This window comes from Balaenoptera musculus, chromosome 6 (genome assembly GCF_009873245.2).
Source record: "Balaenoptera musculus isolate JJ_BM4_2016_0621 chromosome 6, mBalMus1.pri.v3, whole genome shotgun sequence".
NCBI lineage: Eukaryota > Metazoa > Chordata > Mammalia > Artiodactyla > Balaenopteridae > Balaenoptera > Balaenoptera musculus.
In genome coordinates this window covers 112,657,951-112,685,658 of record NC_045790.1, presented here as the reverse complement: position 1 = coordinate 112,685,658, position 27,708 = coordinate 112,657,951, and the positions used below count along the sequence as shown (strand labels likewise).

Genomic DNA, 27,708 nt, shown 5'->3' with positions numbered 1-27,708 from the left:
GACCAAATGACGGGAAACCAAGCACCAACCCCCAGGTGCAGCTGGCACCACAGCCAAGTCCACTCAGTGATAAGTGGGGGCATCTGCCTGATCCACCAGGGCAAGGACCCCACCTCCTATTCCCCAGGGTTTCTCCAGCACCCTGCCTGGCACATCCCAGGATCAGTAAGCTTGTGATGCATGGATGCAAGTTTGTATTCTTCCCAACAAGCACTGTGCATGTGTGTGTGTGTGTGTGTGGGGGGTTCATTAGCCAGCCTGAGGAGGGTGAAAATCTCCCAGTGGGTCCTCACCTCCCCGGTCAAGCCCCATCAAGTAGCCTCAGGGAGTGGTGGCCTTGGTGCCTACGTAGTTTCAGCCATCAGAGGAGTTTTCTGTGGCTGTTGAGCGGGGAGAGGCCCTGTCTCCCCCGACACCCTCCGTGGGTCAGGGGGCTTTGGGCCTGGGGCATGGCTTCAGCCTCCAGACCGAGGAAGCAAAGCCTCAAAGGAACCCATAAAGAAGTGAGAGCCGAGGAAAGACATTCAGGACGACATACACCTCTCTGCAGAGAACTCGAAATACAAACCCATCTGGGAAAGAGCAGTCTATCTCAAGGCTGATCAGCACTGGGAGTGACCTGCAGGGGGCGCTGCCTTCCAGCTTCTAGGATTTGCACTCAATTTACATTTATTTTGCCTGTACCTTCAGAGGTTTTCAAATTTCAAATTACCATTTTACCACTGTCCCCTGAAGGGTGAGCATTTTTCTCTTCCGGTTGTTTCTAATCTACCCAAGAGCACGTAGGGAGGTCTCCTTCTCTGAAGAAAAGAATGTAGAAGCTGGGGAGAGGGTGAGGACATAGCAGTCTTGTGACTGCAGTTGGTACATCCTTGAAAGGTGGTCTGTCCACGCATTTCTGCAAGATGTGTGGTTTGCAGTTTAAAAGGGCACGTGTAATAAGCTCATTTGGAAAGCAGGAAAGAATCCTTTACAAATCACCCCACCCAGATCCAGCCATTCCTCTCCTGAGTATGCACCTGAAGCATCAAAGGGGGGACTCAAAGAGATACCTGTATGCCCGTCTTCCCAGCAGCGGTATTCACGACAGCCAAGCGGGGGAGACTACCCAGTGTCTATCGACAAATGAATAAGTAAACAAAATAGAGTATATCTGTGCAATGGAATATTTTTCAGCCTTAAAAAGGAAGTGAATTCTGACACGTGCTACAACACAGATGAACCTTGAAGACATTCTGTTAAGTACAATAAGCCAATCACAGAAAGATAAATACTTTATTCTACTTACACGAGGTATCTGGAGAAGTCAAAATCACAGAGACAGAAAGTAGAATAGTGGTTGCTAGAAGCTGTGGGTGAGGGATGAGTTATTTAATAGGTACGGCGTTTGTTTTGCAAGATGAAAAAGTCCTGGAGATGGATGGGGGTGATGGTTGCACAGCAATGTGAATGTGCTTAATGCCACTGAATTGTACACTTAAAAATGGTTAAGATGGCAAATTTTATGTGATGCGTAGTTTACCAAAGTTAAAAACAAACCATCCTGCCCAATGCTTCATTTTCACAGACACAGAGAGTGAGAGTGAAGCCTGGAGAATCTCACCGTCTCGTGATGAGGATCTCAGATTTCCCTTCGCTGCGCAGTCCAATTATTATTTTCTGATCTTCACGTAGTTTTGCAAGTTTTTATTATGAAAAATTTCCAAAAAGAAAGCGAGTGAAACATGTCTAATGAACACCTATATATCCCTCACTGTTATTCAACAATAGTTATCATTTGCCAACTGTGCTTTATGCCTCTATATGCATATATATGTACATATAAATGTGTTTCGTTTTGATAAAACATTTTGAAGATGTATTGCAGACATCATGACACTTCACCCATAAATACTTGAGCATATATCTCCTAAAAACAGATATTCTTACATCATCATGTAACTGTCATTATCACACCTAAGAAAACTGTCAATAATTTCCTAGTATCATTGCATATTCAGTTCAGACTCACTTTTTTTTTTTTTTGCAATCTCCCCCAATTTTCTGGTAGAGTGGCTCTTTTAGAATCAGGATCATGCCAAGTTTCAAGCATCGTGTTTGCCTGTTTCTTTAGCCTCCTTTATGATAGAACAGCGCCCCCTACCCCTTTCTTTTGACATTGATCCCCCCACCACCACTCCCCGCCCGACCCACACCCCCTCAAAAGAGCTCAGGTCAGCCTGGTAGAAGGGCCTGCTTTCCGGATTTGTCTGATTGTTTTCTTGAGGTGCTGTCTAACCTGTTCCTCCATCCCATGTATACCGGACATTAGGGCCAAGGCTTGATGCAGTTCAGGTGAGATGTCTTAGGCAAGGATATTTCTCAGGTGATGCTGTGTGCTCCACAGCATTGGCGGTACCTAATGTCAGGTTGTCCCACCTTAGTGATGCTAAGTTTGGTCACTGGGTTAAAGAGGTGACAGCCAGCTCTCTCCATCATAAAGGTGAGGTGAGAAGCAATTTGTAGAGTAGGACTTTGTCATCATGCAAGCATCCTGTTCCCCACAGCTTCTCCTAATGGGTTCAGCCTCCACTGCTGAATCAACTGTTTCATTGATGGTTGCAAAATGGTGATCCTTCTAATTCTATCACCCCTTCCACATTTATTATCTGTTTTGTTTTTTTTTTTTTTTCTGTAAAGAAGAGCTTTCCCTCATTAACTGTGGATGAGCCAGAGTTCTTCCAAATATCAGGGTGTAAATGATTCATCTTTTCTTTTTAATTGCTGATTTCCATAGTAAGGTGTTGGCATAATTGGATTTTTAAAATCTTCTCTCTCCTTTTTCCCCCCTTAATTTTGAGTATCACTATGAACTCATGGATCTGTATTTTTTCAATGATTTACATTACATTCCAAAAATTCCTTTTTATGGTCAGTGTATTAGTTTCTGAGGCCTGCTTTAGCAAACGACCACAACTGGGTGGCTTAAACGGCAGAAATGTATTCTCTCTCAGTTCTGGAGGCCGGAAGTCTGAAATCAATTCCACCTCTTTTTCTGTGAACTTTCTGTTCATGTCTTTTGTCCTCTTTTTCTATGAAATAAGTGAGTTAAAAAAAGACTTTAAGGAATTCTCTCTATATTAGGAGGCTTATTTGTAAAATAAGTTGCAAATATTTTGTCTCAGCTTATTTGTTTTGTCTTTGCTTGTTTTCTTTTTGCCTTACAAAAGGGGTTTTGTTTGGTTTTGTTTTTTACTTTGTTTTGGAGGTCGTCTGATTCATCAGCCATTTCTTCTTTTGCTTCTGACTTTTCAGTCATTTTCAGAAAGGTTTTCTTCACTCTTTTTTTTTTAACGTTTCTATTGGAGTAGAATTGCTTCACAATGGTGTGTTAGTTTCTGCTTTATAACAAAGTGAATCAGTTATACATATATCCCCATATCTCTTCCCTCTTGCGTCTCCCTCCCTCCCACCCTCCCCATCCCACCCTTTCACTCTTGATTACAGAAAATTCACCTGTGTTGTTTTCTTCTAGCACTTTTATGGTTCCACTTTTGACACCTAAGAGCTCTGATCCCTTTGGAGTTTTTTCCTGATTACAGGGTGTGAAGTAGGGATCCAGATTTATCTTTTCCAAATAGTCCCTGTACATTCTTCAAGGCAGGCCCAGCTAAAATGAAACCTCTGGTTGTGAATGCTTCTGCTTTGGGGAAGGGGGACGGTCTCATGATGACCAGGAAACTCTTAAACATGGAGAACACTGTGTAGTGTGGTCCTACACATCATACTGCAAGGGGTGTACAGAGATGTGCTCGGGGATTTGGGTGAGGAAGTGGCCTGCCAAGGAGACAGATAGCCCAGGATTTCAAAGTTACATTGGTAGGCATGAAAGTCAAGATTGAGCCTTTGTCAATATTCAACAGACAACTTCCGCCTCTTCTCTCTTCAACTCTCAAACCTTCAGAGGATCCTCCTTGCCTCCAGATACAGTTCAGGCTTCTTTATTTATTTAACATCTTTATTGGAGTATAATTGCTTTACAACGGTGTGTTAGTTTCTGCTGTATAACAAAGTGAATCAGCTATACATATACATATATCCTCATATCTCCTCCCTCTCACTCCTCCCTCCCACCCTCCCTACCCCACCCCTCTAGGTAGTCACAGAACACCAAGCTGATCTCCCTGTGCTATGCGGCTGCTTCCCACTAGCTGTCTATTTTACATTTGGTAGTGTATATACGTCCATCAGGCTTCTTTATTTTTTTAGCTCGGGACCCTCCATGCCTTGCCTTTCTTATCTCCTGTTTCATGTATACCTTAAATCTGACAATTTATCAACCAATGAGCCTTACATGGTCTTACGTCCATGCCTTTGTTCAAGCTGGGTCTTCCTCCTGAAAAGCCCACCTGCCTCAACACCATTTATCAGACTTCGGATTAAATTGGAAGCAAAGGTCAAGCCTCATCCCCACCAATAAGTTGCCCTCATCGTTCCAAGTGCAACCACTGTGCAAGGTGGTTCTGGGCTGGATCTGACTCTGAGTCACACTATGGTGGGTCCCCCTTCCATCTCATCTGCTGGACTCCATGCACCTTAAAAGCAGGTGTAGGGGACTGACTAGTGTTCCCCCCCCCACCAATTCACACCCACCAAGAACCTCAGAATGTGACCTTATTTGGAAATAGGGTCTTTGCAGATGTAATTCAGTTCAGATGAAGTCATACTGAATTGATGTGGGCCCTAAATCCTATGACTGGTGTTCTTTCTTTCTTTCTTTACTGCGCCACGTGGCTTGTGGGATCTTAGTTCCCTGACCAAGGGACTGACCCTGGGGCCGCGACAGTGAAAGCGCCAAGTCCTAACCACTGAACCACCAGGGAATTCCCCATGACTGGTGTTTTTATAAAAAGAGAGAACACACAGTGACACATACAGAGAAGTGTGTCGCCTCTTTGCTGTCACCTCTTTAACCCAGTGACCAAATTTAGGCCACGTGAAAACACACAGGGGGAGAGACGGCCACGCGAAGATGGAATCAGAGAGTGGAGGGATGCAGCTGCAAGCCAAGAACATCAAAGATGGCTGGCCACCCCCAGAAGGTAGGAGAGGGCATGGAACATTCCCCATCACAGACTCCAGAAGGGACCAGCCCGGCTGACCCTTTGATTTCAGATTTTTGGCCTCCAGAACTTAGAGAGAATACACTTTTGTTGTTTAAAGCCACGCTGTTTGTGGTACTTTGTCACAGCAGCCTGAGGACACTCATGCATCAGGGAACAGTAATGACGATATTCATAGGTGCCCACACTTTGTCATGCGCTCTGATAAGCATTTACATGAGTCTCTCACTGGACTGTCGTAGTGACCCTCTGAGTTGGGTATTTAAGGTATTGGTGGCATCCCCACGTCCAGGTATAGAAAATGAAGCTTGGTTACTCACCCAGGGCACACTGCCAAGCTGTAGAGCCAGGATCCCAACTCAGCCTTGCTCCCTCTGTCCTCCCCAGGTGGCCTGGTTCATGCACTGCACACCTGTGGCCGCCATGCCAACTGTCCTTTATGAATAAGGGCTGGAAAAGGCATTCTTGAACAAAACCTCAGAAACCCAAATTATAAGTCAAAAAAGAAGGGGAAGGAGTTGATTACATCAAAATTAATGTCTCTTTTCCAGCGAAGTACAATATAGTTAATAGGAAGATAGTGGATGGGGGAAGACACTTGAAATATCTATAGTCAACGAAGGACACATTTCTGTGTGTTGCAATCCTGCAAAGCAACAAGGAAAAGATAGTAACTCTCCTGGGAGAAAAATGGTCAAAAGATAAGAACTGACCATTTATGGAGGATGAAACCCACAAGACTAACAAGAATATTAAAAAATGTTCCATCTCATTAACAGAGAGAGGTAAAAACAAGAATGGGTCACTACAGCCCTATTATACTTTACAATTAAGAGTGTTGGCAGGGATGTGGGCATTTTTGTAGACTTCTAGTGAGACTGTAGCCTGGGGCAGCTGTCCTGGAGAACAGTTCGGTGGTGTTTCTTGAAAGTAAGTCTGTGTAAAAATTTTGGAGGTGATGGATATGTTTAGTACCTTGGCTGTGGTGATGGTACCACAGGTGCATGCCATGTCCAAAGTCATCAAGATATAACATTAATCTTCTGTGTATCAATCATACCCCTGTAAAGCCAATTTTTTTTTTCTCTAAAAACAACAGAGTAAGTCCATGCATACTCTATGATCCACTAGTTTTACTCCTAGTTACATATCCCAAAGAAATTCTCAGCTGGATGCATACGGGAACACGTAGTGAAGTTTGTCAGAGTGTTGTTTCTGGTGGCACTATGGGTGTCGTTCCCTGGGAGAGTGGAGGGTAGGTCAGGGTAGATCCACATCATTGAATAATCGTCAGCAGTTAGAAGCTACTGGCTGCACGTATACAGGGCAGGGTGCATGAAGCTTCAAAACATAAAGTTGAGTGGGGAAAAAAGTAAGAAGCAGATTGCCATCTACGACATAATCCATTCAACTAAGTTAAAGATATATGCATATATTTATATACATACGTGTCCATTCGGACACAGTGCTAGACAGCAAGGGGACAATGACAGGACTGGAGAGGCCAGGGCTGCTGAGAGTCTCAGGGGCTACTGTCAGGAGCTTGGAGTCCATCCTCCAGTAAATGTGTGATCCCTGAAAGCAGGGGGCTGCCACACAGAAAGCTGAAGCAAGAGAACCACTCAAATGGATGAACTTATGACATTGAAAAGGACATATTTTTGACTAGTGGTGTCCTTCCAAAGGCCTTCAAATCTCATCGCATCTGGAAGGTCTTTTGTTTGTGAGGGACAGAAACCCAACTGAAACTAGCATCAGCGGAAGTAGTTTTTGCCTCATGGAACTCGGAGGACCAGGGTGAAGCTGGCATCAGGGACTCCGGAGTTTGAGGGGGTAGCAACCTACATTTCTCTTTCCATCTCTGTCTCTCTTTGTCTCTGTTTCTCTGTGTCTTTTCCATCTTTTGGCTGGACTCCTCACAGCGCTTGGTGTAGGGGAGGGAGAGGGGGAGGGTCACAGCTTTCTCATCCCAGTTTAGTGACCCCAGAGGAAAGACAACACCTCTTTCAGCATCCATGTATAAAGACTCAGGGAAGCACCCTGATTGGCCCAACTTGGGTCACGTGTCCAACCGTACCAACCCCTTTGGCTGGATGCCCAGGATCTTGGATTGGCTAGACCTGGTCCAGGTGCCTGTGGCCTGAGGGTGATGCTGTGGTTGTCCCCAGGAAGGGGAGGGGGAGATGCTGCACAGATGAATGCCACAGGTGTGCCTCACACACATCAAGTGGGTGCCACCTGCCTCCGAGGGCCCACCCCTTCTGTCTTCCGTCACACTCAGACAGGCTGGACGTGACGGTTGGAGAAAGCCCGGTCAGGAAGCCCCTGCCATGGGGAGGCTCCAGGGTGGTACATGGAAGGTAGTGGTCTGATTAACGTCTATTTAGCCAATGACAAAAATCAACCCCAGAAAAGCAGAAAATAGCAAGGCAGCCCCTGGGGAGTGGACGGAGACAGTGGCAGGGTTGTCTCTGCCTTTCTTCCCAGCTTCTTCTCACAGCCCCTGGTGGTCCATATCGATAGAACAGTTACCATTCTTCTTCCAGACACTGTATAAACAGTAACGGTGTGGTTATGGCCCCCTTGAGGTCCAGGAGCTGATGAGCCTCCTGTATCATTGCTCCCTTCCATGGAGGAGAGCATTCCAGCAGGATGAGATCACGGAGCCCAGGAAGACTGTGGGTAGGGAAGGGGGGTTCCTGGGCTGGAGCTCTGGAGCAGTGCCCATCCCCCGACTCCATCCCTTAACCTAACTCTCCCAATCACTGGTGGTCTCAGAATGTGCCTGAGTTCCTGCCATGGTGCTAATGCAAAGGCAGGAATCTTGTTCCTGAACCCAGACCGCCCCGCCCCTTCTCCCCCAAACTTTCCATCTCTGGGCCCCAAGCCGACTATGTTGGGTGACTACACAGCAAGTCAGCACTGGGTTGAGGGACTCCAGGAAGTGACTAGATGCTGACTGTGAGTGCAGTTAACAAATCAACAAAACTAACATTCATTGAAATAGGTTCTATGCTGGTTACATCTTAACGTCTCATTGAATCCACCCCAAATCCCCATCAGGTAGGCATTATTATTACCCCTATGTTGCAGATGAGGAAACTAAGGCTCACCCAGTCAGCACGATGGCAGAAACCTGCCTTCACACTCTCGTCTGTTTGAATCACGACCTCTTGGCTTCCCCCAGCTGCCTCCATGATGTGTTAGGCTGGTGGAATTTCCAGGTCAATGCTCACCTCCCCCATAAGCCAGTGTGATTATAAAGGATGTGCCCGGCTCAAGGGTCCCCAGGAGGAGTCGGGGTGCGGGGAGATGGGTAGAGGCCAAAATACAGCCCGGGCTCTGCTCACGTGGGCTATGGGCCCAGAAGGAGTGCCTTTTTTTTAATTCTCACAAAGGCAACCCACGGGCTAACAGCAGCCGACCCGCTGGGCCTCTTGGAATTCTAACAGCACCCACCGTGCTAGCCACTCACACCGCAGGCCCCTTAAGCCATATGCTGCCTTGCCTTGTGACCCAACTAGTTCCCATGACAAAACTTGTTATTTCCATAACTTCCCCAGCGCTGATTGCCTGCAGGCGCTTGCTTCTTTCAGTTCTTTTCTTCCCAACCGCCTCTCCCATTCCTATTTCATGAAACCTACCTTTCCTTTAAAACCCAGCGGGATGCTCACTCTTTCAGAAAGCCTTTCAGACACCACAGCTGAACTGTGGCCTCTCTCACGCTACTTTGTATCAGTCACAGCGTCTACTATACCCTGCCTCTGATAAGGACCATCATCCTTCGAGCATTCACTCGGCGAGGGTCGCTGTGCTAAACACTCTCCACACTTTTTCTCCCTGCATCCTCACTTCACTCCTGTTATTATGCCCATTTCACAGAGGAAGAAACTGAGGCTCAAGGGACTTCAAGACTTGCCCAGGTTTACACTGCTAGGAAGCAGCGGAGCAGGAACTGAACCGAGGGGTTCTGCTTTTAAAGCTGCCTGCTCTGATCAGGGTGGTTTTCCATAGACGTCGCGACCAGGTCTGAAACGCCAGCAGTCAGAGGGTAGAAGCCACTGTGGGTCTCCGCAGGCCCAGAGGTGGGCTTCTGTAAATACTCGGCGAAGGAAAGAAGGCTGCCCTGGTGCAGCTTTTCTCTTTCCCCAGATGAGCCGCCTCTCCTCCAAGGCTCCACAGCAGACCCTTCGCCCACAGGGGCCCTACGGGCTCTTCGGGAAACATGAACGCAGCTCTGCGGCCGGGCACACGGAGACCCTGGAAGAGGGAACCCGGGTCTGCGAGCGGAGAAGGAACCTCCGGAATGCGTGAAGCACTCCAACCACACCCAGCCGGGCCAGCTTGTTTACGCCTCTTGCCCGGCCCGGCCCGGCCCGCCGCCCCGCCCCTCGCTCTCTCGCGTGGCTCCTCCCGCCGCGCCGGCCCTTCTTTTTGCCTCCTTCGCAGTCACAAGATCTCTCAGAGGCTCCCTTTAGGAATCCTTCCGCCCGTCCCCGCCCCCCTACGTTACAAACTCTCCTTGGTTCTTTCTCGACTGGTTAGCATCATCAGTAATGAGCAGAACTGCTCCTTCCTTCCAAAGGTGCTGCCGACCGCGGTCATCTGTCGTCGGGTTCGACGGGGTTGGGGGGGCGAGACCCCGCTGGGACTCTTTTTCGTGGCGGAGGCTGCAGCGGCCGCGGACATTTCACGACGGGGGGGAGGTGCTGTACGTCCAAGATGGCGGCGCCCTGTAGGCTGGAGGAGCTGTGAGGTAAACAGCTGAGGGGGAGGAGACGGTGTGTGAGTATGAGGGTGTCGCCCCCTCCCTTTCATGGGGGCTTCTTAGGGCAGTCCTGGCACCATGGCCTCAGTCTGGGAGGCCCTGTGGGGCTGGGGCAAGGGGCTCTCTTGCCGGAGAAGGGACTCCGGGAAGGGGGGTTCGGAGAGCTTTCCCCTCCCTCTTATTACGCGCTATCTCCGGCGGGGCCCGGCCGGGCTGGCGGCTCTCTGGGGAGGAGAGGCGGCCCCGGCCGGCACGTCGCCCCTCTTCGGCGACGGAGGGGACGGCTGCACCCCCGGGCCGCGGAGCCGAGGGCAGGGGTGAGGTGGGCCCGGTCGCCAGCCCCTCGCTGGGTGGGGTGACAGGTTCCCGCGGGGTGCGGAGAGCGGAGGAGAGACCCTCGGCTGGAGGGCGGGGCCGGGCGGTGGGGCTGGTCCCCGGGCTTGTTGAGAGGGGTCAGGAGTTGGGGGGGGCGGGGGATGAATGGAGGCTGCCTGTGGGCATCAAGGACCCGCCTGGACTCGGTGTCTCCGCTGAAATTTGCATGACCGAGCGCGTCGCTCCGGGTGTGCTCGTGGGTATTTAATCGACGGTGAAAGACAGTTGCTTTCGAGTCAGCAGAGGTGATTCTTAAGAGACAGCTATTTGCAGAGCCAGTCCTAGACGCTCATTCATTCATTTGAGGAACTGGAGGGCGAAGAGCCCGCAGTCAGAGAGCCCTTGGAGAATGCAAGCTGTTTCTTTGTGTCTCCTGTTCAAGAGTTTTGCTTCGTGTGCTTTGGATTTGGGGGTGTGGGGGGAGGCTTTGGAGGGGGCGCGGTCCTCCTGACAACAGCAGCTTGTTTATGGGGCACTCGCTGTGCAGGTGCTTTGCGGTCATCCTCTCCTGTAGCCCTCGAGACAAAGGGGAGAGGCAGCCCCTCTTAACGCCTCCATTTCTCAGATGAGGAAACTGAGGCCCCGAGAGATGAGGGTCCCTTGCCCAAGGTCACCCCTCTAGGATTATGTGAGCCAGGACGGGAACTGGGGTCTGACTGCCTCCCAGACTGTGCTCCCGTCTCTATTTGTACACCCATGACTCTCTCATTTATCTCTTATTTGATCAAAGCTGGCCCGTCTTTCTTTCTAAGTAGGTGATTAGAATTAATCAGTTGGCCGAGGTCTGTGCATAAGTGCGTGTGTGTGTGTGTGTGTCTTTAATTTTGAGGAGGAGCACCCTTGCTTCTATACCTTAACTTTTGTTGGGGGTGGCAGTGTTGTGCCTGTAAACATGTTAGTCTAAATTACGCCGGGAAGTATTTGATGTTTTCATAAAACTCACACGTTTACTGCAGAAAGAAGTCGTGCTAAAATCCTTGCTGGATTTTTTTATAGAAAGCATGGAAATAGCCCTTCACTTTACATAGCGAAAGCTGTAAAAGTACTAAAATAGAATAATACTCTTCTGAGATTCATAGGTTTATCATTTGGGGATCAACTTGGAGTCGTCTGAATTCACACATGCTGGCAAAGTGGAGCTGTAAATTTCGAGAAGCGTCATAAAACCAAACCTTGTGGGAGCCCTTGATTTACAGAGCAACCACCTGTGATTCTTAAGTTGACCATTCCTGAGTAAACCTGGAACATGCACGTGTGAAAACTGATGAAGGGTCGTGTGGGGAAATGCGCCTTTAACAGTCACGCATCAGGCTAATGAGGTGCCTCAGAAGCACTGACAGATTCTTTGCTGTTGCTCTGGGGAGTCACAGGTTCTCCCTCTAACCACCTGGTGTAAACTTAAGGGGTATTTATAGAGGGTGTCAATGGAAACTATCCTCTTACCAAACTTCCTATCTTACCCAGACGCTCTTACCTCACGTGCATGGAAGGGCGAACGACGTAAGCTTTCTTTGCTTCACGCATTTCCTGGCGTCATAAAGACTTTGGGATGCTCCTAAATGCCTAGCTAGACAGATTCCTAGGCAGCTACACGCATTCTTACTTGTTTTCATTCAATTGGAGGGTCTCAAATCCTGTGACTCAGTTGTACTCTTCCTCACTGGTTTCTTAAGAGCAAAGACGTCCCATGCCGCTGCTGTCCGGGTGTAATAAGATGCCTTCTGTGCGTACCTGTTTTCATTTGTGAGGCGAAACTGAACAGGCTTACTAGGACAAATCAAATACATGCCTGTCTATGGGATGTTTATAGAGTAATGAAATTACCGGAAACGAGAGATCTCTAACAGTAGCGTCCATCAGAACCTTCATGCACAGGTATCTGGCCCCATAGTAGGTAGATTTGCGTATTCGGTCTTTAAGGACACCCTGGATGTGTATTTTGGAAGAAGTCATAGGTGATTCTGATGTGCACCAGGGGTTGCGGACCAGTGGCTAAAGTAACCACTTCGGCTATTTTTCTTTTAATTTATAATTTATTGCAGAGGCATTTCTTAAAATAGCTTCTAACCTCTGGTGTATATAGTGGTGGGTAAGTTTGGGGCTCTGAATTACAGCTGACTTGATCTTACAGATCTGTCTTCTTTCAGAGTTTGTTAAGGTACAGGTATGGTTCTTTTCCGGGTTCTAGGGCCATGGTAGACTAAAGTTAACTTTTTCTGGAATTAACTGGATATTCTTGGCTGCAGATGAGCCAAATACAGCAATACATCAACCATTTCAAGCTTTTCTAAAAGTCAAATAGCTTTCGACTTCTAACAAGCCACTAAGTTCTCTGAGCTTCAGTTTATTCATTTGTGAAATAAGAGAGTTGGATTGTAAATGAGTATTTCAAAGTCTAAATTTCTGAGATTTCAAGTCCTTCTGGGGCTTCAGTTAAAGATTCTACATTGATTGAATCAAAGTGTTAATGGCTTTATAATAACTGAGCAAATGGATGACTTTTAGCGCGACCTGTTTTTATCCTTTCCTTTATATCACATTTTTAAGAAGGTATTCCTTAAAAGTTCCTCATATTATAAATTTCTCTTCGAGAGATTAGTTTTATTTGTATTAGTTTTGTTTGTTATTTAAGTAGCTGCAAGCGTGAAAGAAAAGTATACTCGATAGCATTTAAATCTCGAGCTTTTTGCTTTAAAAATACATATATATTTATAATTAGCATATACTCAAAAACTGAATTTCCCCCTTCAGTGTTTAGTTTGCATGAAATACTGATTTTTTTCCATTGGTCTGAAAAGGGTTTTAGACCAGTTAAATTGGTCTAAAATCACCATCAGCAACTTTAGATTATTCTTTTTCTGATTTACTTGTTAAGCATGTAGTTCCTAGACATTAGTAATTTAATGTCTAGTGTCTATTTTTGGGAGGGGGAGAATTTTAAAAAATATGTATATATAAAACATATATAATCCCAGGACCTTGCTAATTTCTTCTTGTCCATTCTCTTGTGCAGTACTAACTTTTGTTCTATACAGGGAAGTAGCAAAAGGTTATAGAACACTTTTTAAGGTTGAATGAATTCAGATTGTCATCTAATGAGTAAAGTGCCCTAAAAACCTAGCTTTGATACAGAGCAAGACGTGGTAGTTACTGGCCTAGAATTCACAGGTCACTTTCTAAAGTAAAGATAATGGCAGTAGAAGCCAAGAAGTATTTGAGTAACAAGGGACAACTTTACCCTTCGGTCGGTGATGGAGGACACAACGGGCCGTGGTAAGAAAAAACAGATGTGGTGACCGTAATGTCTGCAGTTGTTGAGACCTGTGCTGCTCTGAGTAGTTCCACAGAGCCCAAGAGTACAGAAACAAACATGAAGTGTATCCATTCTAAGCTACAGAATGACTGTATCAATGTTTCAAGTATAAGTTATTAAATGTAGACTTCTAAGGCTTATGTACCCATTTTGTTTAGTAGTAATATTGTTATAATAAAGTTTATATTTATTGGCACAGTGCCAAACAGTGTGCTGTGTTTTTTACGTGCGGGATCCTGTTAGCTCTTCCCACAGCCTTAAGGGATGGGAGAGAGAGATGAGCACGCTGAGGCTTTTAAGGCCACTTATTCAGTGGCTGAGCTGGGATTGGAGCCCTGTTGCTTGACTCCAGAACACACACATTTAATCTTTCACTGGGATAAATTGTCTGAACTGCTGATCTCAGAAACTAACTCAGAGGTCAATGGTTCTTAAGTTTTGGGGGGGCCTCCGTTACCCTCTGAGAATCTGTGGGAAGCTGTGGACCAAATATCCTTTTCTGTCCCATCAGCACCAAGAACAAAATTCATACAGATATGAAATTTTGGATATGGCTTCAGGAACTTTACAGACCCAGCCTGAAGCCCAGCTGATCATTCTAGATAGATTACTGCTCTTAAAAATGGACTTGGGCTTTAAAAAAGAAACAAACAAACAAACAGCAAACAAAACAGTAGATAGGAAAGGCCCACGTCTTTTAAAGATGGACTATGTACTGTTTGTATTATAAATCATTTTCTTAAACTTTTATATTGAAAGGTTCTTTAAACTTCACTGGAAGATCAACCTTGGGTGCCACATTAAAAAAAAAAAATTATAAGTGGAGAACTCAGGTGTGTAACTTGGTAAATGCTTGTCAAGCTTGGCATTCAGTCTGTGTGTACCTTTAGCACCTGGCAGAATTCCATTGGGCTTTTTTTCCCAAGGTTTATGCACTATTTTTTTTCCCTTTGAACCTCAAAAGTATATATACAATATATATTAAATATATATTTTTAATATTTCTTGCCTTCATCCTTCTTCCTAGGCTAGTGGTTCTCAACCTTTTGTGGGCATCAGAATCGCCAGGAAGACCCCACTCCCAGATTCAGAGGTCTCTGACCACCAAGGCTCAAGGCCCAAGAATTTGCATTTCTAACAAATCCCCAGGGGATGCTGACGTTGCTGGTGTGAGGACCACATTTGAGAACCACATGTGTTAGTCCTAGGCTATCAGACCCTGTGCCTTTATTCCCTCAGATATTTCTGTTTTAGTCCTGTGAACTTGAAACCTAAAGAAATCGTCACAATTTTCCTCAGGTTTCTTTTAAGGGAAGCTCTGCTTTTGAAACATACATGATATTTGGTTTATTTTCTTGGTAAATAATTTTGTTCATGCTAATAGAAAGTTAAAACATAAGAAACATTATTTAGGGGCTTCCCTGGTGGCGCAGTGGTTGAGAATCTGCCTGCCAATGCAGGGGACACGGGTTCGAGCCCTGGTCTGGGAAGATCCCACATGCCGCGGAGCAACTAGGCCCGTGAGCCACAATTACTGAGCCTGCGCGTCTGGAGCCTGTGCTCTGCAACAAGAGAGGCCCTGATAGTGAGAGGCCCACGCACCGCAATGAAGAGTGGCCCCCGCTCGCCGCAACTAGAGAAAGCCCTCGCACAGAAACGAAGACCCAACACAGCTATAAATAAATAAATTAATTAATTAAAAAAAAAAAAAGAAACGTTATTTATAGAAGAGCTACACCTTACCAAAATCAAGGCTCTGTCCCTGCAGGCAAGTTACTAGAGGATTTACCTCTGAAAGAGGGTATATGCTTCAGCAAATTGTCCTTCCAGGTCCCTCATGGCAAAAGTTCTGAATGGAGAATCTGGAGCTCTCCTGCCCCTGTTTATACAACCTTGAGAGGGGCCACAACTGCTGAGACCATGCAAATCACACGTGACTACACATTTTGGCAGGTTTTGCTACCAGCTGTTTTACTTTCACACACTGAGTGGTATTTCCTACCCCTTTCTTTCCTTCTGTGCATTGGTAGGAAGAGTGAATTGGAGCTTGTATCTTACCTTTTTTGGATGCATTTGTGCTGAAGGCAACTTTATTCACTTGATAGAATATTACTCTAAGAAATCACCTGAGCGTTACTGAGCCAGAGTCAAACATAATTGTGTAGTAGTGTATTATTAATTTTAATAAATTTATTTATTTATTTATTTTTGGCTGCGTTGGGACTTCGTTGCTGTGCGCGGGCTTTGTCTAGTTGCTGCGAGCGGGGGCTACTCTTCGTTGTGGTGCGTGGGCTTCTCATTGCGGTGGCTTCTCTTGTTGCAGAGCACAGGCTCTAGGCGTGTGGGCTTCAGTAGTTGTGGCACGTCAGCTCAGCAGTTGTGGCGCACGGGCTTAGTTGTTCCACGGCATGTGGGATCTTCCCGGACCAGGGCTCGGACCCGTGTCCCCTGCGTTGGAAGGCGGATTCTTAACCACTGTGCCACCAGGGAAGCCCAGTAGTGTGTTATTGACATATTATTATTATCTGTATTATCTGTGTAATGTTTCTGTTCTACCTATACTGTACTTGATAATGAAATAGTCCATCTATGCCTGAACCTGTATCTGAATTGTCTTTGAACTTTTTTAGATAAAAACCTCAGTACAGAAAACAAGTTACAGTGAAGAGACATCTGCTTTCGTTTATACCTGTAGTTGTGTTTTTACATCATAGAAAAGTTGTACAAAATTATCTAGGTGATATGATATGCAGTTACATATTTTATGTGATTTGGGGTTCTGAGGAGTCCTAGGGGATAGAAGGCCACACACAACACTGATTTTCCAAAAGTCTGAATATTCAGCTGATATTTTCAGATAAAATACTTCGTGAAGGCATTTAGGTACCTGCCACTAGTATTTCATAAAGGTATATTACAGCTCTCTCAGGTCTCTCATGGCTTGTAATGCATCTTGCCTAGGGCAGAGATGTGTGAAAAAATGTGTACAAGTCCTGCTTATGACTCTCTACATGGCTGTTCAGCTGCAGTTTGTGTGTACCCCACATATACACACCATCTCTCTGTAAACACCTACAGAATGAAATGAAGGTGAAGTGTGAAAACAAGTTGACCTGTGTTCCTTCTGCTTAATCTCAAAACACTAAAGCACAGAGCCATCATCTTCCTCAAACCTACCCTTTATTTCTATTCAAAAAGACTTGTAGAAGTGCAATTACAGTGTTGCTTTCTGGTGAGAATACAACTTTTGGGTCCAAGAGGAAGAGTCCAGATCTGAGGGCATGTTTCTTTTTTAATTTGGCTTTCGAAGATAAGAACATGGATTGGCCCTGTTATGCTCTGACAGGTGTTTCCATCCATACCCCTCAGGGGTACACATTTTTGAGGAGGGTCTTCGCCATTCCTCACTTCTGATCAGGAAGTTCACAGGTCGCATGATTTTACCTAGTAGTACATCCATAGGGCAGGATTTAAATATAAATGAATAAGTAAACACTTAAAAATATAAATAATGCCAGGTAGCCCCTGACTGGCCAACATTTATCACCATTACCATTTTTTAGCATAGCAATAAAGAAGGTAAGAAGTCTTAATGTCGAGCATTGGACAAAAAACATTCTGATTTCCTATGCCAGTTCCTTTATCTAGGACAGTGATCCTGGCTAGGCAGGCTATAAGATCTCATCTTGTATACATCCTAATTTTACCCTTGCCTTAGATATTCCTTTTCAGGTAAAAGATCCAACTGGAATTAATTGCAAGAGGAAGTCTACATGACTCAGTGGAGTAACAGCTGAAGTTAAGATTCTGAAGATTAGAGGCTCCAGTGTTTTAATTCTAGCTCTTTTGGTTGAGTGACTGTGGCTGGGCAAGCACCCCCTGTGTGAATGGTTTCGTTGGCCTTTTTGGAAGGCCAGCCTGCCTTCCAGCTCTGCACACACACTTGCAGTATGCCACTGAGGACCACAGTTAATGGCGTTAATGCCTAGAATGTGTTCTACAAGGAAATATAATTACCCCGTCATCTGGAGCAAGAGGTTTTAATTGTTAGAGAGCTGCTCAACACACTAGTCAACTTTGACCAGGATTGTATGTGGAAGGGCTTGTTTCCAAGCTCTTCCGTGTTCAGTGTAATTAGGCATATATAGTGTATGAGGTTCAGCTTTTCATATCTGTATTCAACCCTGGAATGGCTACCAAAGAAGCTGATGAAATCTTTGTTGACCTGAACAGGGTATATTTGCCCCTTGTGTGCCAGATGCTGCAATAGGCCCTGGGTGTGCACTGGTGGTCCCCCACCAGTGGGGGTCCCCGTCCCCATGGAGCTTACAATCTGGTGATCAGGCTGTACCTAAACGTAGTTTGAAGGGCCCACATTTTAAGAGCAAACTGGAATGTATTTACATATACTCATATTTCACAAGGATATTTAATATGAGGTAATTTAGGTAGAAAGCAGGGCAAAAAGGGAAAGAAAATAGGGAGAAATGATACCTGTTCTCATATATTTTATGCTTGTCATGTAGAAGGATTAGATTAAGGTTGTGTGGTTTCAAAGGCAGAATTCAACTTTGTACATTTATTTAAGAAATATTTTAACTCCTAATCATTCAGTGAACAAGTCCCAGGCACTGTGGCAGCTGCAAGAGGCGCAGTACTGGAGAAGCCCCTGTCTCTCCCTGGCTGGAACTGCTGTTCTGGTGAGGGGGACATATTCAGTAACTAATTACACTTGCTTAGTCGGGTGTGCTCCGTGACACCAAGAAATACAGGCTGCTGAGAGTATGTGACGGGGCCTGACCTGGTCTGGCCCTGAGTGGAGGGACGTGAAGGCTTCTCTGATGAAGCGCATGTTTAAGCTGAGGTTTTTCAGGGTGAAGACTGAGCTTGGGAGGGGGCAGAGGTAGAGTCTCTCGGGCACAGGGACAACATGTACCTGGTCCTGAAGTGGGGACGTGTGTGGCTAGTGGGGCAGGGCCGTGGGGAGGGAGAGGGTGTGGTGGGTTTGAGGTGATGCGGACCCACCAAGTGCTTCATGCCTGGCGTTGTTCTTCCTCTCGGGCTCCTCGGGTGGTTTCTCTGTGCCACGCACCATGCCGAGGGCTATGGGCGTTCATCTCCTGCAGGCCTCACGCAGCCTTAGGAGGTAGACGCCACCGTTCTTCTCACTGTACAGGTGATGTAATTTAAGGTCGGACATTAGAGACATAAGATAAATCACCCAAAGTTACACAGCTACTCAGTGGCAGAGCTTGGATTTCAACTCGGAGCCCTAATTCTGGAGCCCATCCTGCCCATGCATTTCCTGCCCATTCGTTTATAGCTCTAATAAAGACAGTTAACAAAAGGCAGAGTTTACAAGTTCAGCACAATATAAAGAATTTTCCAGCAACCAACTGTTCAGAAATGTAGACGGGGAGAGGCACGTGCACCCGCTGATTATAAGTGTTCATTCCAGCGGAAACCAGATGGCCACCTGTCAGGGATGTGCAGTAGGAAAGAGGTGGAAGCCAGTGAATCCTGAACTTCCTCTGTTGTGTCTGGGATCTCACTTCATTGTGAGATTGGTATTGACAGATGCGTGTTTCTTCTCTTCAGTGACCATGAAAGACACCAGGTTGACAGCACTGGAAACTGAAGTACCAATTGTCCCCAGAACAGGTAAGGTACAAACTCAGTCCAGTGGTTGGGGGAAGGTGGAAGAGAATCATTTATCCTGTCTGTGGCTGTACGGGGGCAAAGATGTTTCTTTGCATTCAGGATTAACGTTGATGTTTTTAGCTACTTGCTAGGAACTAGACCTTCTGTGCCGTGAAGTAATTAGTCAAATTACCGGTAATTTATTAACTGCTTATTCAGTGCCAGGCATGGTGTTAAGTGCATTCTGTGGTTATTTATTTTGTTCTTCACAGCCACACTTTTGGTGTATCTCCGTTTTACAGACGAGCAATTGGGCTCTGAAATTACGTAATTTTCCTGGTGTACCTGCGACTCAAATCAGTTCAATCTAGCAGCAGAATTTGGTTCTAACGCCTAGATAAAATTGAAACCTGTGTGTCTGAGCAAGTCATTTAACTAACACAGAGGTTCTCAAGCCTGGCTGTGCCTTAACAATCCACACAGGCCTATAAAACAAGCCAGATGTCCTGTCTGGACCCCACCCCTTAACCTGCTCAGGATTGTGTGGACTCTCCAGGTGATTCTAATGTACGTCCTGGGCTGAGGACCCCTGAGCTAACGAATTAGCATTTACATTGTAACATGGCTTTACTTATTAATTGTCTTAATTCGTTTTTTGGGGATGAGTTGCATGCTATCGTGGTTTCTAGGAATTGGACAATTCTCAGAGTCCTGGAATATATCCTTCCTAAATATTGAGGCTTTGGCATTTCTGTGGATACTAATGTAGTCTGAGTGACCTGACTGATCCCTGAGCTCTAATTTTGAGTTTACTGGCAGGAGTGTGCAGTGCAACGGCTTTCCGTGTCTACAGGAAGGGTGTAGGGGAGATAGGGAAGTGTTTGGTCTGCTGTCTTTATGCACAGATGGCTAATGGGATTCATTTAATGCCTCACTGGTTGCTATTTGCTGTATTCTGTCACTGTCTGCCTCACCTTACCTCCTAGGAATTGTGAAATAAGGTGGAGATTTTTGCCTTAAAGATTGGTGTCTGTTCACAAACAGGGACTTAATACAGACTGTAGACTGTCTAACAGGAAGGTGGAAGTATTGTTCCCTCACGAGTAGGGGAAGCTTTCTAAGTTTGACTTTTTACCTTCAAATATTTTATGTGTACTTCACCCTGTCCTTTGTCGGAAATCCACTGCATATGAATTTGAACCCAGTGTCAGATGGTCATGATCAAATCATTGAGGCCCAAGCTGAACATCACACATCACAAATCTCAGATTTTTTTTTTTTTTAATTTTCATGTATTTATTTATTTATTTATTGGCTGCATTAGGTCTTCGTTGCTGCGCACAGGCTTTCTCTAGTTGCGGCGAGCGGGGGCTACTTCATTGCGGTGCGCAGGCTTCTCACTGCGGTGGCCCTCTTGTTGCAGAGCATGGGCTCTAGGCGCACAGGCTTCAGTAGTTGTGGCGCACGGGCTTAGTTGCTCCACGGCATGTGGGATCGTCCCGGACCAGGGATTGAACCCGTGTCCCCTGCATTGGCAGGCGGATTCTTAACCACTGCACCACCAGGGAAGTCCCACAAATCTCAGATTTTATTAAACATTTTTCAATATTGCATTTGTATTCCGTTTTAGTAGTCAGATTGTTAAAATTTGAAATTTTAACAAATTGGTCAGCTGTGTCAGCTGCTAGATTGCTCCTGGGTTAACACGTGTGTGATACTGGAAGGACATTTGTCTTCAGCTGCCACGTTTAGTCCCATCACTAACCTTTTTAGACAAAGCAGAATGTAATTCGGGAGAGTTTCTGGTAAATTGTTTTCTGGAAGGAACCTGTACCTGGGATTCATAGCTTGGGCAAGCCTCAAGGATCCTTCATCTTCAGCTACTAAAAATTGTTGACAATCTATACCAATCATTTTGAAAAGCTTTTTGATTAAATTTTTAGCCTCCGTATACACACAGCTACAAGAAATTGTCTTCTTAAAACAGTTTTGTAAAGTCTGTTTTGAAATTTGATTAGTGAGTACAAAATGTGTTTGAGTATTTCATTTTTTCTTAACATTGTTTTCTTTTCTTCATACTCTATATATTCTTTATGTTTGGCTTGAAGATGATTTATCATGGATATTGTTGACTGTGATTTTGGGTTTTTTTCATGTCATAAAATTGACGTGACAGGTTGGCATTTTATTTTTAATTCGCCCTCACAAGATGTGAGGTATTCCCAACTATGACTTTTTCTTGAAAGACTACAAATCAGGACTACAAATTAAGTGAAGTTCTTAAAGATTATTCCGTTTGTAATAAATGTTATAAAGCAATTCTATAAAAGTTAGAATTAAAATATAGTTTAATTTCTGTTATTTAGCCATGTGTTACTAAAATTTTTATAAACATTTGGCTCAAAGAATAATTACTGTTCTTTGTAAAGCTATCTAGCGAATCTACCTTAATACTCATAATATTAGTTAATATATTTAACTGTTTGAAAGTTCTTAATTGTTTTTGAACATAAAAATCACATCGTTAACTGAAGCTTTTATTTTTGTAATAATAAATGTATAAATAAGTATTGTATTGACAGAATTTCAACTTATAAAACACAAAACTTAGATGTTACATCTAGAATGTTTTTACCTTTATTCAGATATTAATAGTAATTCCGTATGCATGCCTTGTCCGCATTACTGGCATCATGTGGATTAGGTCTGATGGTAACATTAACATATAGTTGTTGGTCACACATGCACAGTCAAAGGTGCCAGAAATGCTGCTGAAGTGGGCGATTGCTCAGCTTTCAGTCCTAAAGACCAAGGTGCAGCCAGATTTTGGCCAAGTATAGAGAGTAAAATCGAACTTTGGTAAATCTCTATTTTCCAACCATAAATCTCAAATCTGGTTACCAGTGTAGAGTTTCAGTTTGGTTTATTCAAAGGTGGTGACTAAGAGCCCCCCTGTTGCTTTAGATTGGGTGGTCGGGGAGGCCTCTCAGAGACGGTGTGACATTTTGAGCAGAGACTTGAAACAAACAGCCACACGAGGATCTGGGAGAAGAGCAACAGCAAGTGCAGAGGCCTGAGCAAGAAGCTGTTTTCCTGAGTTTAGGAGCCTGAGGCTAGAGCAGAGAGACGAGGGGGTGGAGTGCTGTGAAACGAAGGCAGAGGGAGTGGGGACTTCACAACTGGCCCAGTCTGGTGGAGCCTTGCAGGGCCCTTGGGAGCTGGAGCTTATTAGCTCTGTGGGAAGCCACTGGATGATTTTAAACAGGGGAGTGAAAGATTCTGATTTCCCTACTTCAGAGTCTTTTGTGGTTGTTTGGTGGCAGGTAAGCTGTAGGGCGAGGGTAGTGAGGGAGCCTGGTGCTCCCTTGTCTCCAAGCGGGGATGAGGGGGGCTTGGGCTGGGGTGACAACAAAAGGGATAAGTCAGTGGGTTTGCCAGAGGATTAGATGTGAGGGTACGAGTGGTGGAAGAGCACGGATGTCACCTAGACGTTTGCTAGAGACTGATGATCATGTCTTTTGCTGAGGTCCAGGAGGCTATCAGAGTGACAGGTTTTGGGTGGGGAGTGGGCGTTGAAAGTCACGGCTTCCTAATGTAAATAGCGTCATCGATAGCACTGTTCTGTGGCTTGTGGCCGCCAAAGGTAATAGTAAACTAAATGGAATGTTGCTTTGGCGTGTAGGATACAGAAATGCATTAACTAAATATTGGCTTTTGGCTTCTCCTGTCTCCTATTTTCTATACTTGGGTACTTCCAAAACGGAAGAGAGACTTTCATGGCTGAAGTGGATGCTTCATGTGCCTGTGGTGCTAACCTCTCAGGGACTTTCCCCTTATCTTCTCTAGGCTGTAAAGTGTGCTTAACACGTGTGCAACTCACCCATTCCCACCACGTCCAGGTGGAGCTGGTCCCTTCCCTCCTTTGTGTACTCACTAAATCATGTCCATTTCCTGCTCATGTACACATAGCTCTTCATTGCACTTGCTAAGTCTGTCTTCCCTACTTAGCATCCTGCACTCAGTCCCTCCAGAAATATTTGAATAAGTTTAAAAGAGGAGATATTCCAATCATGGACCTAATTCCAAAAGCTTATGATTGAACTCCCGTGAGGGCTTTTTAGAATGTCAAAAATCCTTGAACTTGAGGCACTTAAATGAAGAATCCCACACAAAGCCCATGATTTATATTTTTTCTGAGGTTTAAAAAATATGGTTAAAAGGTAGAATTTTAGAACTGGAGAGAAGAGCAACAAACGCTTGTTGCCAAAAAAAGATACTAATGTATGTTAGAATAAAACCTTATTTTTGCTTTCTATAAAGCATTTGGAAAGAGTAGGCTCCAGAAATCAGACTTTTATACCTAAATTACATTTGCAATCTGAAAAACAAGCTAGGTGACCCATGACGGGCAGCCCTGAGTATCGCCAAGGTGACTGGATGGGCGCCATCTTTGTTTAGATTTGAGCTCATGTCACTCTGCTCTGGGCTGCCTGCATTTGGAGGAACAGCTCTGACATTACCGTCTTCTGAATATACAAAAGACAAACGCGGAGTGTCACTAGCCTGAGACTGGGTAAGTAGCAGTTTTATTGGAACAAAACCAAACTTAGGGACAAATTACTTTTAAGCCTGAGAATCATTTGTGATTTACCTGAAGTAGAAATGAATGTGGAGGCTAGCTAGATAAATGTGCTATTCCAGTCATCTTGAAAGTGGTGGCCCAAAGATTTTTACCAGTATTCTTTCTGATAATACGTGAGTACTACTCAGTGAGTGTGTATCTGTGCCAGGTACTGTGCTAACTGTGTGATACACGCTATCTCATTTAATCCTCTTGGTGAACAATAAACCCTGACAGGTTGGTATTATCTTCACTTGTAAATTTAATTTAATCCAACTCACAATAAGGTGAAATTTTATTGTTTTCAGCTTTGAACTTTTACAATAAAATCTTACCGGTTATGGTCTCACATTTCTGAGTCCTTTGAAATTGACTTCCTTTATGATTTACCTGTAAGATTTATATTTATGTAAATATAAATTTGTATTACATTCCTACATCATACTTTCTACGTCAGGATTTGCTATCAAAAATGCATTTATACATTTTAATTGATTTTTCTGGCTAATGAATTTTTGATTCACTGAGAGCAAAATCAGTGAATATCACCAGGTCATAATTAAACAAGAGCATAGATGATAGTAAGTTAATACTCACCAGTTTCAGGGGTCATTGCTACTTTAAATTTGGCATCCTTGTAGGAGCTTAACTCTTCAGCGGAGTTTTTCCTTAGCGTAGTGTTTCTCAAATGTGGCTTATTTATCACCCATATAAGAATTATTCTGCGGTGCTTATTAAAATGCATATTCCTAAGCCCACAATTCAGTTCTGGAATGGGCCCAGGAAGTTAGATCCAAGGTAGTTTTGATACACACTGAAACCTGAGAACTGCTACTTTAGCTTACCCAAAGACAAGCAAATAGAAAATAAGAATATATTTTAATGTGACTGCAAGTGACGTATACAATTGTTGGCTTGGGAGCTGAGGCATCTAAGTTCTGCTTTACTATGTGACCTTGGCAAAATTATTTATCCTTTTTGAGTATCCATATTCTCCTTTGTAAAATAAGGATAATATCTGCTTACCTCACAGTTGCTGTGAGGATCAAAGCCACAAGTTAGTTTAATGTCACATTTACGGGCTTAGTGCTTTGAGTGAAGCAGATTTCGGCTCAAATTTCAGTTGTCCCTGATTTTGCCTCCTGCTAGCTTTTTGACCGTAAGCAAATGGGGTTGATCTTTGTTCCTCTCCCTGTAAAATGGGGACAAAAGAACCAATCATACTGTAGTTATATAAGGAGTGTATTCGATGATGTTTGTGAAAGGTGTGCAGTGCCTGTCTAATAAATGGTAGCTGTCTTTACTTGGTTTTGAAAATATAGCTTTAGGGACCATAGTGGGGAGAAATGAATAACTGTAAATGTGTATAGTGACACTGGAGAATGAGCTGCTTTTTCTCTATAAAGATAAGGTGACTGCTCCACTGCCATAAAGGACTGAGTTTTTGAAGGTGCAGGGTTCCCCCGTTCATGCCTACTTCCCTGTAACTAGCAGCATTTGAGTGTGTGGTAGATGTCTGGGATGAGGAGCATACACTAAAAATAGAGGAACCATCCCTGGTTCAGATGAGGTTTACGCACTTGTGACCTAACTGGCCATACTAACTTCTAGACTCTGATGGGCTTGTCAAGAAGAAGATAGCATGCTTTCAGTTCTTTTTCTGAAGATAGTTCATCTACTCTTTAGATCACTGATTTGAAACATAAACATAGTCTTAGCCAAAACCCAAGGTAGAATCAGAGTAGGAATAAAACTTAGATTTAGTCCCATTATTAAGTTGCTGTGATGATTCCAACGGTATTGTTTTTTTTTTTTAAGGTTTCTCTCTGTTGCATTCCCTAGAACTCCTCTTCGTAAATTTGTCAGGGACAGAATTATTTACACGCCCTAGCTTCTTTTATCAGCAAAGTTCTGGACAAACTTTTCACTGCTTCGAATATATGCTCAGTTTGTCTGGCAGGTAGTTTTTTGTGGGGAAAAATAGGGCCATTTTGTTACACCATTCCTGTTCTTTTTTTCAGTCTGATAGTGGCACCAATGAAGAGCCTTCAAAGTCTTTAACACACATCCTGGACCCAGCACAGCGCATTCGTGTAAGATAATGGCCCAACAAGCAAATATTGGGGAGCTCCTCTCCATGTTGGATTCCCCCATGCTGAGTGTGCGTGATGATGTAACAGCTGTCTTTAAAGAGAACCTCAGTTCTGGTAAGCAGAATCGTACCCTGGTTAGCTTATCTGCTAATCAGACGAGATTGACCTAGAGGTGACTAGAATCCTGCTGATAAATTTTGGTTTTCATCTTCTAAAGAGAGTCTTTAAAACCACCAAGGAAAAGCATACATCGGTGGATTCATTCTACATGTGTTTCAAGCTTTTAGTTATGGAAATACTCAAATATACACGCAAACATAGAAGAGTCACATAATGAACCCCACATTCCCAGCCTTTCCTGTTTCATCTTACCTCCCTGACTTCCCCCCACCCAGGTATTTTAAAGCAAATCCCAGGTATATCATTTCATCTGTAAATCACATGTGATTTTTAATATGAAACATGCTTAACCTCTCTTTTTATCAGAGAAATATAAATTTAAACAGTACCCTTTCCTGCTTGCCGGGTTGGCAGAAATGAAATATTGGTCATAGAAATGGGCACTGTTAGCAGGCCAATACATGGGCGCTCTGCCCTTTTGGAGCATCTGTCATCGACTTGAAAGCATGTGCCATTTGGCTTACAGACTTACAAGAATCTGTATTTCATTATAGCCTTGAATGAAATGTAGTGGGAACTTGGGAAAACCTACGTACCCTTCAGCAGGTGAATGGTTAAATTAATTATGTAGGGCCATGCAGTGGAGAACAAGGAGCTCAGGAAAGAGAATGAAGTAGGTCATAGATGCTGTCGTGGAAAGGTGTCTACAACACCTCGCTGAGTGGAAAAAACACACATACACAGACCATGGATATATGGACATGGGGCCTAGGTGTGTGTGACTGTACAAGTGTGAAAAGTTTTGAAAGGACATGAACCAAACCCAAGGGTGTTTGTCTCTGGAGAGTGGGTTGGGAGGCAGGTGGTGAGGAAGATGTTCACTTGTATTTTATGTACTTTCATATAACTTGAATTGTTATAACAATAGACATGAATTATTTTTGTAATTAAAAAAGCAATAAAAAAAGAAGTTAGGGGACATCCCTGGTGGTCCAGTGGTTAAGAATCCACCTTCCAATGCAGGGGACGCGGGTTCGATCCCTGGTTGGGGAACTAAGATCCCACATGCCTCGGGGCAGCTAAGCCCATGCTCCGCAACTACTGAGCCTGCGTGCCACAACTAGAGAGCCCGTGCGCCACAATGAAAGGTCCCACATGCCGCAACTAAGACCCGATGCAGCCAAATACATAAATAAATTAATTAATATTAAAAAAAAAAGATAGTAATTCATGTGCTCTTACGGCTATTTAGGCAAATAAACTTGGTATTATCCTATTGTTAAACCTAAATTCATTTAAGGAAGCAGAAATACAGCACTTCATATAACTTTGGGTAGCATGCAAAGAAACGTTTTCTGGATTTTGTGACAGGCAACTACTTGAGGTAAGTTTAGAATGTTAAAGGAAATAACTATTATAAACTGCCCTTTTCTTTCTTTAGACCGTGGTCCGATGCTTGTGAACACCTTGGTGGATTATTACCTGGAAACCAATTCTCAGCCTGTATTGCACATCCTGACTACCTTGCAAGAGCCACATGATAAGGTAACTGCTGGAACTAATGGTAGAGATTTGATACGTTTTCTATGAGTGGTGTGACAGTGTCTGTGCAGCCCCGGTGCACAGCCTGTCCAGAGCTCACTCCTTCGACTTATACGTGCCATTGATGATACTGC

At 44.4% G+C, this 27,708-nt stretch overlaps 1 protein-coding gene across 4 annotated transcripts in view; it reads left to right on the top strand.

Annotated features, from left to right (window-relative positions):
* Positions 1-9,802: 9,802 nt before the first annotated feature.
* The window catches only part of TSC1 (TSC complex subunit 1), a 45,850-nt gene continuing 27,944 nt past the window's right edge, over positions 9,803-27,708 (top strand). Inside the window, exons 1-4 of one of the 4 annotated variants that reach the window (XM_036855508.1) lie at positions 9,803-9,858; positions 19,157-19,219; positions 25,841-26,026; positions 27,474-27,577. In XM_036855508.1, the coding sequence (XP_036711403.1) occupies positions 25,921-26,026; positions 27,474-27,577 (210 nt within the window). In that variant the 5' untranslated portion in view covers positions 9,803-9,858; positions 19,157-19,219; positions 25,841-25,920. Of the gene's footprint in view, positions 9,859-19,016; positions 19,220-25,840; positions 26,027-27,473; positions 27,578-27,708 lie in introns of all 4 variants that reach the window. The other 3 variants (XM_036855509.1, XM_036855507.1, XM_036855510.1) reach the window with 3 other exon arrangements.